The sequence below is a fragment of the Ursus arctos genome, unplaced genomic scaffold (assembly GCF_023065955.2).
Source record: "Ursus arctos isolate Adak ecotype North America unplaced genomic scaffold, UrsArc2.0 scaffold_14, whole genome shotgun sequence".
Lineage (NCBI taxonomy): Eukaryota > Metazoa > Chordata > Mammalia > Carnivora > Ursidae > Ursus > Ursus arctos.
Genome location: NW_026622808.1, coordinates 53,093,856 through 53,107,709, shown reverse-complemented (window position 1 = coordinate 53,107,709; position 13,854 = coordinate 53,093,856). Strand labels below are relative to the sequence as shown.

Genomic DNA, 13,854 nt, shown 5'->3' with positions numbered 1-13,854 from the left:
TCCTAAAATCTACTACTGAAGACATGCCACCTAGACCTGTTGTTCTCGAAACTTAGAGTGAGTTAGAATTACTAGGATAGCTTGATAAAAAATAGGGACTCTGGGTCTTGAGCACAGAGGTTCTGACGTAGCAGGCCTGGGGTGGGAGTAGGAATCCCCATTTTAGCAAAATCCTAAGTCAGTGGTTCTCAAACTGCAGCCTGCAGAACTCCCTGGAGGGCTTAGTAAAAACACAGGTGTCTGGGCCTCCCTCCTGAAATTTCTGAGGCAGATCTGGAGTGGGGCCCAAGTTTGATATTTCTAACAACTTCCCAGGTAATACTGATGCTACTCGTTCGGGAATGACACTATCAGAACTACTGCCCAAGTGGATTCTAATAAAGTGATCTCTGGGACCACACTTTGAGAAACACAGGCCCAGGGACTAAAGCTAATCTTACCAGTGTGCTGTAAAGGTCTTTGGTAGTATCTGCCCAGCCGATCTTTTCAGTCTCATCTTGTTCCACCCACTCTCTGCTCTGGGACACCCACTGGCTCTTTCCTTCTAACCACTCCTGAAATTTGCTGTGACTGTACACACTTCTAAGCCTTTGCATGTGCTGTTCTTTCTCCTTGCAACACTCTTCCCCTAATCATTCCCTTAAGACTCTGCTCAGGGGCGCCTGGGTGGCTCAGTCGATTAAGCATCCAACTCTTGGTTTTGGCTCAGGTCATGATCTCATGGTCATGGGATCTAGCCCGACGTCAGACTCTGTGCTCAGCAGAGAGTCTGCTTCAGATTCTCTCTCCCTCTCTCTCCTCCTCCTCTCTCTCTCTCTCAAATAAATAAATAAAATCTTAAAAAAAAAAGACTGCTCAAATGTTATCCCCTTCTGTGTTCAGTAGCCCCCCAACTCTACGTTAGATGTTAATTGCTTCTTTCATTGGCTTGCCTAGTATTTCGTATACATCTCTAACATAGAGATTTGAAAACGTTTTTGACAAAGACCTGAAGTAAAAAATTCATCTTATTTTATTTTATTCTTAAAGATTTTATTTATTTAGGGAGAGGGAGAAGCAGGATCCTCACTGAGCAGGGAGGCTGACTTGGGGCTTAATCCCAGCACCCTGGGATCATGAGCTGAGCTGAAGGCAGACACTTAACCAACTGAGCAACCCAGGCACCCCCAAAAATTCATTTTATATTGCAACCCAATAAGCATATACTGATATAAGAAATTAAAATACGATTTTGTAAAACAATATTTATCTTAATATGTACTCTGATATTCTATTTCATTTTTAAAAAACGCTAGCTAGCTGTGACTTTAAAAATTGCTGTGATATGAACACAGAGCTCCAGTAAACTTTTCTCCTATCCATTGTAATTTCATATTTATCTCCCCAATTAAAATGTAATCTATTTGGGGGCACCTGAGTGGCTCAGTCAGTTGGGCATCTGACACTTGTTCTCAACTCAGGTCTTGAGCTCAGGTATCAATCTCAAGGGTCGTGAGTTCAGGCCCTGCGTTGGGCTCTACACTGGGCATGGAGCCAACTTTAAAAAAAAGGAATCTATTTGAAGTTTGGGGTTGTATTTTATTTATCATGTGTCTCCAAAGCCTGCTAATCACTTTAGCACTTAATAGATCTCAATAAATATTAATTGAATGAATGAATGAATGAATACAAAGGCCTATTGCCTTTAATTGTCCTTATCCAATATTGATCCAATCATTAATATCTAGCTAAACACAAGTCAGTAGGATCAATTGGTGAATCAACAGAATACTATATGGGAATTAATGAATGTCAATGCTTATGTCTTGCCATATACATAAAAGTTAACTAAAAATGGATCATATATCCTCACATTGCTGAGAGAGAAATCACGTCTCTCGAGTTTTTTTGTTTTTTGTTTTTTGGGGGGGATTTTATTTATTTATTTGACAGAGAGAGAGTACAAGAGAGCATGAGCAGGGAGAGCAGGAGAGGGAGAGGGAGAGGGAGAAGCAGGCTCTCCACTAAGCAGAGAGTCCGATGCGGGGCTCCATCCCAGGATGCCAGCATCATGACCTGAGCCCAAGGCAAACACTTAACCGACTGAGCCACTCAGGTGTCCCTGTAATTCTTTTTTTATAAGGGCATTAATCTACCCTCATGACTTAATGACCTTTCGAATGACACACCTACTAATACCATCACATTGGGGTTAGGATTGCAACATATGAATTTTGGAGGGACACAAATATTCAGTCCCTGCAGTATAAAATCTAAAACTATAAAATGTTTGGATGAAAATGCAGGAGAAAATCTTTGCAACTTGGGATAGGCAATCACTTCTTAAAACACAAAGCATAAAACAGAAAAAGTTGACATATTGGACTTGACCAATATAGAAACTTTTGCTCTTGGAAAATGCATTAATGGAGCACCATTAATACACCAAAAAGGCAAATCACAGACGAAGAAAAAATATTTGCAACATGTGTATCGAAGGACTTCTATCCAGACTATGTAAAGACTCCCCAAATTCAGTAGTAAGACATTAACAACCCATTTAAAAAAAAAATGGGCAAGAGGTTTAACACTGAGCCATGAAGACATATGAATGTCAAATGAACACATGAGATGACACTCAACCTCATTAGTCACTAGGAAAATGCAACTTAAAATCACAATAAGGTATCACTTCATACTCACTAAATTGGGTAATATTAAAAAGACTGTCCACACAATCCTGGCAAGGATGTGGAGCAACTGGAACTGCTAGTGGGAATGTAAAAGGTACACCAGTTTGGGAAACAGGTTAGCAATTCCTTGAAAAGTTTAACATACACCTACTGTACTACTCACCTGTATCATTCCTAATTTTTGCCCAAGAGAAATTTTAAAAATGCCCAAAAACTTGTTCATGAATGTCCATAACAGCTTTATTTGTAAAGTACAAAACTGAGGACAAGCAAATCCATCAACAGGAGAATGAACAAACATATTAGGGTTAATCCATAGAAAGAAATATTACTCAATAGTAAAAAGGAATGAACTATTGATACATGCAACAATATGGGTTAATCTCAACTATGCTGACTGGAAGAAGTCAAGCAAAAAGAACACATATTGTATGACTTCATTTATATAAAGTCCAAGAACCTGCAAACTCATGTACAGTAATGGGAAGGAGATCAATGGTTAGCCATAGATGGGGATAGAGGATGACAGAGATCAAAAAGGGTATGAGGAGATTATTAGACTCTCAGAGACTAGTAGAGACTATTAGAGGTGATAGAAATGTTTGTTACCTTGGTTTCAAGTGAGCATACGTAAGTTACAACCAATCAAATTGCACCTTTAAATATGAATAGTTTGTGGTATTTCTGTTATTACCAGAACAAAGTTGTTCAAAAATATTAATGACTAGCTAAATATAAGTCATAAATGCAACAAATGAAATAAAAACCCAAGTCCAAAATACAGCGTATTTAAAATGCATACCTTAGAAAAAGGAAATAAGGGATAATATAACTCAAAGTATTTGGGAATCTTTGGAGATCAATAAAATAAATCACCTAACTGTGTTTATTTATAATATAATTGAAAAAAATAGCCATGTTATACACTGGAGTGTAAATGTTATACAGCTTGAATATATAAAATAATAATAGCTAATAAAATCCGGTGATGGGAGAAAAGTCAATAGGTGGATGTCTAAGAATGCTAATTCCCAAATATTTTTTGCAGGGCCTGGGGGGTTAATTCAAATTTTCCTAAGTGCAAGCAGAGATGAAGAAGACAAAGGGGAAGAAGAAGAAAAAGAAGAAGGAGGAGGGACAGGGAAAAGGGGGGAGAGAGAGAAAGACAGAGAGAGGGAGGGGGTGAGAGTGGGGGAAGGAGAAGAATTATTTTCATAGTAAGATCATAGATATTAAATTTGATTTTTTACTGACGTGAAAAAAATGTATCAGTTGCAGATGATGAAACAAAGATTTGAATACAAGTTGTTTATCTGGGGCTAAATCCAAGGAAACCCTGGTAGAAGAGTAGAAAGTGAGACAGTAAAGGGAAGCCAGTAAAGAATGTATTATCAAGGGAGTTACTACTCTGTGAGTGGTTTGAGCTCTCTCTCGCAGTGGAGAATTCTGGGACAGACAACCGAGAGTTATCCAGCCTAAGAGGAGAGGGAGCTGGGGTATGTATCCACCAATTCCAATCAATCCAACACATCAGCCTCTCATGTGTTCATTTCCAACACTTCCTGCCCGCCCACAGGCGAGCAGAGCAGGCTGCAGTGGAAAAAGAGCTTTCAGCCACGAAGTCACAGGGGCTGGAAATTCGATCTCAAGCTGGCATGCGTAGAAATAATGTGTGTTAAGGGAATGGGGGGGTTATGCTGTACTGGTCATCCATTACATGCCAGACACTGTGGGATCTAAACAGACAGATGGCAACCTTGAGAAGTTGAAATTTCCACTCACTTGAACACAGTCTCTCAGTTTTATGTTAACTCTCCTCTGCACCACGATGCACATGCAAACACTAGCCAAGTTTTATAAACACCTCTCAAGTTGTAAACACTTAATATGCCAAAGCTGGTATCAGCCCTTTTATTTTTCCTTTAACTCTGTATGCTTGCAATCATTGCTAATAACAATAATTTAGATGCCGGAGAACTCAACTTCCTAGTATGACATTTAGACTCACTTTGTCACTAGATCCAAAGTAGCAATTCTAAAAGAAGGAGTGCTATTATTTTGATAAGCTCTAAATTCTCAGTAAAGAGACAGGCACAGATATTCCCAGGAGTCTCTTTATAGTCATAGCCTAAGAAGATACATCTATACTCATGATTTTGACTGTCACCTCTGAGAGTCTATGTGGACGGTGGAGCAGAGGGATGGTGATAAAACACTCTTGTTCAGCAGTTTATGAGAATGCACCCCCCACCCCATCATCCATTCCTACTAGTTGGTGAATTGTTTCTGGTATGAGAGCTTTATTTGGTTAATAGTGGTTCTCAATGAGGGGGGAAAAAGATATATTAACAGTTGTTTTAAAACATACACCAGGGGAACAATTTTCTTGATGTTTTGACCCAGGTTGACAATACCATTTTTCAGTTGGACGTGGAGACAATGTATTTTTCCAAAGATGGAATGATTCTATTGGAATGACATGAAAATTTTATGGCTGGAATCCTAGAAGGATGTGTGGTTTTCAATAAAATATTAATGAAAAAAAGCACTGTTAAAATGATACATTTCCCTTGGCATCATTTATGCCTTGAATTCAGAGCTATTTCTGGACTTTTCACTTACATGAGCCAATGCATTCTTTCTCTCTGTCTCCCTCTCTTTGTGTCTCTTTCACTGTATTGAGTTGTATTTGCTGTCCCTTGCAATTTAAAGAGTTTTAACTAATGCAGAAATTGGTACCAGGCGTGGTGTGGTTTCCAGGCAGCCAAAATCCCACAAATGTCCACAACAGAGCCATCAAAAAGAGATTATGGAAACACAGAGCATTTAGGTAGAAAGGAAGTTAAACATTATGTAACCCAACCATGTCACTTTTTGGACAAGTAAGTAAATCTCCAAGAAATTCAATGACTCAATATACTTTCAATGAATGAGACTTTAGAGGATAGGGTATTATATCCCAGAACAATCAAGATTTATAAGAAAAATAGTTTTTGAGAACAACATTCAAAGTCAATACAGCGTGTCGGGAAGGTTTGTGGATAGGAACTGGTCCCAGTTCATGATACAGCAGAATCACTTCATTCTCAATAAATATATTGTGAGCACCAGAAATGTATTAGTCATTGAGTTAGGCAATGGACATAGAACAAGGAATATCAGCAAGGACTACCCATTCTCAAGGAACATTGTGTCTAGTGGGGAAGACAGTCAATAAACAGTCAATAAACGAAATGTTTTACCCCAATAACTGTTGTTACTATTATAATATACCCTGAAAAGAGAAAGTACAGGTTGATATGGGTAAGTGTAAGAGGAGGACCTGCCCTTATGGGGGGATCCAAGAGGGCTTCCGTGAGAAAATGGTATTTAAATCAAGACCTGAAAGATACTAGACATTTGCCAGGTGAATTTTCAGGTTGGAGGATTCCAAGCACGTGCAGAGCCCTTTTATGGGTAAGAGCTTGGTGTCTTAAAAGAAGAGAAAACAAACCAGCAAAAGTGACAATTAGCAGAGTGCGGAAGAAAAACTCAAACAAGGCCAGAGAGATAGGCAGAAGGTAGATCACACAGGGACTTTCTGAGCAATTTGGAAAGAAATGTGGATGTTACCAGAGGAGCAAAGGGGAACCACTGAATGGCTTCACACAGTAGGGTGGGTTATGGTTTGGTGGGGATGAGAGTGAATGCAGGCATTAGAACAACAATCCAGGCTAGAGATCACAAGACCCAAGACAGGAATGGTTTGAATAGAGGCAACAGTGAAGAGAAACACAGGAAGCTAACTCAGTTAATATTCTGGAGGTAGAAGCAATACACCCTCTGCCTTTCCTTACTAGCTTAAGTTGTATACGGTCACTTAGGATGTGAAGGGTTTTTGCTGCTGCAGGTACCAGTACCAGGAGGGGGCTGTTTTAGTGGGGGAAGCGATGATTCAGAGGGTGGGGTGCAAGGAGGGAGAGGAAGCAGACAAGAGTAACGGCCAGGTTTCTGGCATGAGGCAGCAGATGGATGTTGGTGACATTTACCAGCTTATAAAACAAAGGAAGAGAAGGACAAATCGGTTGCCATTCCTTCGATCTAATACTCTTTAAAAATCAGTTAGCCGGGGTGCCTGGGTGGCACAGCGGTTAAGTGTCTGCCTTCGGCTCAGGGCGTGATCCCGGTGTTATGGGATCGAGCCCCACATCGGGCTCCTCCGCTATGAGTCTGCTTCTTCCTCTCCCACTCCCCCTGCTTGTGTTCCCTCTCTCGCTGGCTGTCTCTGTCTCTGTCGAATAAATAAATAAAATCTTTAAAAAAAAATCAGTTAGCCATTTACTTAGTGGAGTTAGAGGACCACAAACAGGAATTTTTAAAATTTTGAAATTCCATGTTGATTCCTTACCACAATCTAGGAAGAGGGTCATCCTCAGCCCTGTCCTAGGGGGTGGGAAGTCTGAAGTGGAACGAGGGTCAGTAAGGATTGAGAGTGGTGGGGCTAGGACTTAGATTCAATATTGTCTACATGTAGTTCCTGAAGCTTCTATGTCACATAATAATTGGATGAGGGTTCTCGGTTATTCCAGAAAACCATATCCATGTATCTTAGCATTTTAAAATGTTTTAAAATTAAGGAGGGAACTCAGTAGATGCATGGAGTACCTTATGCTGATTTTAAAAAGAGAATAGGGACTGGGGGAAAAACCTTTGTATAGGCTCAAAAAAGTCTTGGCACGGTTTAGTTATTTTTGATATGTGTTATTAGCTTAACAAGTCAATTCCAATTCTGCTAAATAACATGCAGGAATGGGGAGAACTGATTTTCACATTCTCCAAGTTCTCATCGTACCTCAAATATAAAGCATCATTAAAACCAGATAGCACATAATTTATAGTATGGCATTAAAAAAATTTTTTTTTAAATTTCATGGGCCTCGAACTCACAACCCCGAGGTCAGCAGTCGCGTGCTCTACCAACTGAACCAGCCAGGCACTGCTGTAGTATGGCATTTTTAAAAACAGAGCAAAATTTTAACGACTTTTAAAAATAGGCTAAGAGGCAGCCTTACTAAACCAAATATTTCTTTACCAGTTCTTAAAAGGAAGGAATTAAATATATTACTATTTAATATTATAAAATTTCAAACTTGAAATCTTAGGAAAGAAACACACTTCCGAAATAACACCCAAAAAGATGTCTTTTTTTAAAGCTTTTAATTAAAAAAAAAAAAGGTAAAACAGGAGATGGCGTTCAAAAAGACAAGTAATTAAATCATAATATTTCTGTTTCTTTTAATTTGCTGTAACAATTTTCTTTGAGTATCGTGTTTTTTATGCTCATTTCTTCCCAAAGAAAAATTACTAAAAAATAAGTTTTCCAACATAAAAAAAACCACGCAGGGTCTCCTTGGGAGCTATAAACCATGGCTCACTTTTCAGTGACAACACACATGTGTAAAACTAATGACACAGAAACTGCACCCGACTCTTACATGTTCCTGCAGACGGTGACACACACGCACACACAAGTGCTTTATCTGGAGGACTCAAGAGAGTATTTCCAGTTTTGACCTGTGAAGAACAGAAACCAGGATAACTTGCTCTGTTTGGCAGCAAAATCTCATCAGCTTCAAACACCCACACTGCAACTGTGAAATGAGTTGACCTAAGATGTCACTAGCTAGAATTCTTCAATTCACAGAGCACGACAGATTCACAGGGCTCTTTCTTTAAAAAGCATGTGGGTGCGTGTGTGTATCTGTTATGTATGTGTTGTGTGATTTTTTTGAAAAATTTCAAATTTTTGAAAAGTTGTTATCATGAAGATTCCATCTAAGGGTTAGAATTTCCTTCTGCCTGCACAGGGATCCCCGAGTTTTGTCACCCTGCCATTAATGCCAAGCCTCCTGGTACTACTCAGTAGCTTACATCAAAGACAGGAAGGGAAAGGCAAAAATGAAAAAAAGGAAGGTGAAAGAGTAGGACCCAAGAAACAGAAAAACCTAAGAAAGCTTGTTTACCATACCATTCATTGAGGATATAATGATTTGTACCCCCATGGCATCCAATATTTTTCAGTTATGAAATCATGTTCACGTTGGCTCATCCAACACACGCAATCTATTTTTTTTGTATAAATATCAGGCAATATTTATACATAAACCTAAATTTGTATGAACATTGTCCTCTCTTCTGAGTGGGTGGAGTGATTATTCTATTACTGGATCACTATTGTGTGACGTCAATAAGGTCTTGTATGGCTTGCTTGTTTTATGAACACCCTAAGTGTAATAAGATAAATACTCTCAGACCTTGATGTGTTCATATAAATATCCATTTCAGTAATAAATCCAGTCACAGTCACAACAGTTTGCAATGGAAACAGTCAATATGTAATAGAGATTTCAAATAAATAGTGAAGCTGGAGCATTACGATCTAAATGCTAAATTGTCATTCAGGAAGTTGGAGGAAAACTTAAACAGATTTTCTAGCCAGTTAATTTTTTTTTAATGTTGAAATTTTCCATGTAAGTCACAATTTCTGAGATTTGTATTGGAAAACAACTCTGCAGGAAAAATATTGTAAGTATTTCCAGTGACCCTACTATAGAAAGTCTCAATCTCAATGCATACAAAAATACTGTCATGTTTTGCTATTGGCAAGTGTTCTTTCATTCTCCCATGGAATTTTGTGGCCGTACACAGTGGCCAGAATTCTGAAGGCAACAAGAAGAGTAGGTGAGAGAACCAGTCTCATGCTCTTCCCAATATAGATTCAATGGGCCATATGGAGCAACACAACTTTTGGCAAACTTCAGACCACAGACTGCATGATTTAGGAGTCCACTGAATTAAAATGAACAGTTCCCAGATTTCAAAGGTGCTAATGTCATAGTTGCCTGGAAATTATCAAAGGCAGAGAAAGTACTGCCTCATGGTAAAATACTAAATAGAAAATAATTAGCACTTTCAGGCAGCAGGGATTGGAAAAACAAATGTTCTCCAAATTCTCCACCAGACTCACCTCAAATTTCAAGGTACCATGAAGAAATTCCAAGGCAGAAAACCACACCAAATTCTAAAGTTTCACATTCTCATAATGCATCATTCTAGAATGTTCTAGAATTCTATCAGGGACCTTTGCTAGCAATCTGATTCTGGGTATTCAGAACAGAACCAGAAGTTAAACGTTGTGGGTAAACCAGACTCTCCTAAAAGAAAAGGTGTTGCGGTATTCAAAGTCTTTACAGCAGATTTTTTTGTGGGACTCACCAAAGGAGGAAGGGAACTTCTTTAGGTCTGTAAGTCACCAACAAATCTGAATGACATTTGTAGGTTTACTGGCCACGCTGAACAAGTAGAAAGACTGGAACGGAAGTCAGAGAATCATGTTTACATTCTGGCCCTTTCACTCAAACCCCATTTGTGGGTATGTAGGATGCTTTTGCTCCCATCCAAAAGACAATCCAAAAATTTCCCCAAGGCCTTTAGATATAAAATAATGAATGACATCACCTTTAGTGGTGAAATGAGGAAACATAACAGTGAAGAGTTCCACGTCATAATGGTAATTTCCTTAACAAAAATCACAAATCACAGGCCGCCCAACTGATCAAAAGGAAAGTATGGGCCATTCCTCTAACATTTTATAATTTATTACTACCGTAATGGTTCTGTATACCAATATTGATTGATATCTACATATTTCTTTGGAGTGCTGAGATTTTCATGTATTTTTTCTGAGTAAGACTTTTTCTGTGGATATAGTATCTATGATATCCTACTGTGTTCCAATATATATAACACCACATTTGCATTAACAAAATATTACTTTTCATTTTATATTTTTAGATCACTGTCTACATAGGATGAAAAGTAGTTAATACTTAAAGTTCCAAAAATTTGTCTGTAAAACAGGATGCATATTATCCATACCTGTGTTGTTACAGATCAGCAATTATGTTGGGTGTCCTTGTTTCTTGTATTATAATTTCCTTATTTGCCCAATGGAGATGATACCAGCCACTACTAAGTCCATTAGGCTATTGTGAATATCAGGATCATTTCTGCACAAGATTTTTGAGATAAAGCCTTATGCAAAATGCTCTTACCCTGATACCAGCTACATGAGCCACTAGGGATTGAGTCAGATCCCTTGGGGGAATATAGGATTTCCTCTACTGTAGCTAGGTGATAAGACCTACCTGGTTCCTTGGCTAACAGCTGGGTAACCCTAGAGAAGGAAGAAAATTTAAAGAGACCTTTCTATGGCTGGTAGGAAGTTGAATTTTCTTGTCAATGGGATCAGCTGAACTATCTATTCTGAACCCCTAAATTTGAAGTTGGCTTTTAATTCCCACCTATTGCCCAAGAGTTTAAAGAAGAGAGGAGGTCACACCTACTAAGCTAAGAGAAAATGTTTTCATCTGTGGGTAAACACGAACGAAATCACACCTCTGTTAAAGTGACCCCTTGGGTTTAACACAATTATTGAATTTCCTTTCAGAAGGTATGGTTGCATAAATATATCTTAATGATTTAGCCTTCCACTAATCTAAACAACTTTTCTTAAAAAACACCCCCAGATATGCTTCATCCTTTAACACTGCCCAATCAGCAGAAATCTGAATACTTCTGCCAGACATATTTTAAATCAAGCACTGTAAACATAATCATTTTCTCTAAATTTTCGTCTCTACAGGAAAATCTCAGCAGGGAGGCCAGCTTTTACTCAAACTACCTGTTTCACATATGTGTTACAATGGAAAAGAGAGCCAGCAAATAAATATAGAAGTGGGGAGAAAACGCTGGAAGCAACTATCCATTAAAATAATCTTTTCACCAGTTGGTGGGATTATGGCTAATCTAATTTTGATTTTGGTCCATGGACCTGTATTCCCTACAAGTTTTTAACATTTTTTTGTTTTACAACAAGCATGTATTACTTTTATAACAAGGATAAGGGGGAGTCCGTTGCATAGCAAGAGTCTCAAGAACAGGAGATTAATATACCACATTAGATGTCACTGACAAGGTCTCAGACATTTAACAGGAATTGGAAGGCTCACAAAAGTTCTTTTTCACAGCTAGCTCCACCTGCTTGAACAATGTTAAGTGAGTAGTAACACAATTTAAAAAAAAAACAGAGAGGTAAATTGCAATTTTTAAAAAATTAAAGCATATTTCCTTTTAGGGGCAACTCAATGAGCAACAGGTAATGAGGCCTTTCAAACTCAACCGTCACCGAGCACCATTAGATATTCACACGAAAGAGATGCAGGCAGCTTAAAGATGAAGGTTGCCTTGTTCTTGAGAGGCTGAATCCACTTGCGACAATAGGAAAAACATTCAGTGCATCTGGTTGGGGCCCACATGGATGATGACGTGTTTCTCATAAGCCCTTTTCATTGTTTTCTCGATTTGCTTCAAAAACACTTGTGGGATTCGTCCACATAAAGTGTGCACAGTCTCCAGAAACTTCAGCTGGAGCGGGTAATACATGGATTGAAAGAGATTGTCTTGAAAGGGAAACTGGAAAAGGATTTAAAAAAAAAAAGTGATAGAAAACGTTTAGTGACTGAAATGCCACGTAAAATGCAAACAACATTTACTAACAAATGAAGCAGGGAATTAAGCAGGCAGGCAGTGGTTGGGATGTCCGTAGACATTTGATGGAGATTCAAAACCTGATTCAATCTTGTACAGCCCCAGGCAATTACTTACCCTCCCTGGGCCTCAGCTTCTTTATCTCTAAAAAAATGATTTATTTGGGTCCTTAAAGCTCTTAAAATCTAAGGTCAAAATATTTCTTCAAGGACAAGATATTCTCTATATAGTAGACTCTTGCTGAGGAAAAGCAAGGCCCAAGTAGAGACTTGAAATCTACTGTGATAAAACATTGAATTCTTCATATTTTTTGCATTTGTTGCAACTTATTTTAAGATTTATTTTAGAGACAGAGTGCGCGCATGTGCGCAGAGCACATTGGGGGGAGGCGGCAAAGGAAGAGGGAACAAGAGAATCTTAAGCCAACTCCCTCCTGATTGCAGAGCCGGACAGGGGGCTCGAGCTCTCAACCTTGAGATCATGACCTGAGCGGAAAGTAAGAGTCGGACGCTTAACCAGCTGAGCCACAAACAGACGCCTGGGTGGCTCAGTTGGTTAGTTGTAGGCACCTGTTCGTTGCAATCTTAATAAAGAAACCTTAGGGTATGTCTATAGTAATCTCATGAAGTCCAGAGTTTAGCCATGACTAGTAAAATTTATCGTCACTGAACTTCATTTTAATAATTCAGGTACCAAATATTGGTGGTTGTTTTTTTCCCACTTAATACAGGGCTTTTGATTTAATCTGATTTTTAATTCTCTTGTTTTCCCATGGAAGGTGTTTATGAGCAGAATTTTCCAAAATAAATCTTTCAGACCATTTAGTTACGAGCATGTTCAAATTTTTATTACAATCGGTTGAAATGGAAAAGGCCTCCAGTAGGTCAAGTCAAAGATTCATTGTTGGCGAGGATATTTTATACAAAAAGACTAGGAAGAAAAAGGAAGAAAAGAAGGGTGAAAGGTCAGTACACGCTTGCCTGGCAGCAGAGTGGATGGGTATCTGGTTTCCTAGAACAAGTTTTAATCCCTTTAAAGTTCATCAGAAATATTGCTTAAGCATGTTTATCAGAAATGTGAATTTCTTCCCAGAAGGAGATTATGCATTATGTAACAGAAGAAGGACCATGTTTGGGACAACTGTTTTCTTTCTCAGCACAATTTAGACCTCTGATCAACTCCTTTTTCGTCACAGTATCCCTAGTGACAGAAAAAGAATAGGTCAGAGTCTTGGAGTCATCCTTGATTCTCTCTTTCCCCCACATCCCTCATCCAGTCTACCAGCAAGCACTGTAAAATCTCTCTTTACCATGATGCCTGCATATGGCCACCGCTGCCCACCTTCCCGTTGCCCCCATGTCTCACCTCGATGGCTGCAGTAACTCTTCATAAGTAGCCCTTGTGTTCTCACTCGTGCCTCCTTGCATTGAGTTACCGAGGTGATGTTTTTAAAGCCTAAATCAGACTGTATCATTTTCCTGCAGGGGCTTCCCACTGCAATTAAAATAAGATTCCGACTCCTCTCTTGTCTTCAAGCTCCATGCGACCTGGAACTCTCCTTGGTGTCTCTATCCTTCTGATCACCCTGGCTTCT

At 38.9% G+C, this 13,854-nt stretch overlaps 1 protein-coding gene across 2 annotated transcripts in view; it reads right to left on the bottom strand.

The window, feature by feature from the left end:
* Nucleotides 1-7,929: 7,929 nt before the first annotated feature.
* Nucleotides 7,930-13,854, bottom strand: part of GXYLT2 (glucoside xylosyltransferase 2) — an 89,732-nt gene continuing 83,807 nt past the window's right edge. For both annotated transcript variants that reach the window (XM_044385147.3, XM_048226962.2), the window contains exon 7: nucleotides 7,930-12,185. In XM_044385147.3, the coding sequence (XP_044241082.2) occupies nucleotides 12,003-12,185 (183 nt within the window). In that variant the 3' untranslated portion in view covers nucleotides 7,930-12,002. The remainder of the gene's footprint in view (nucleotides 12,186-13,854) is intronic.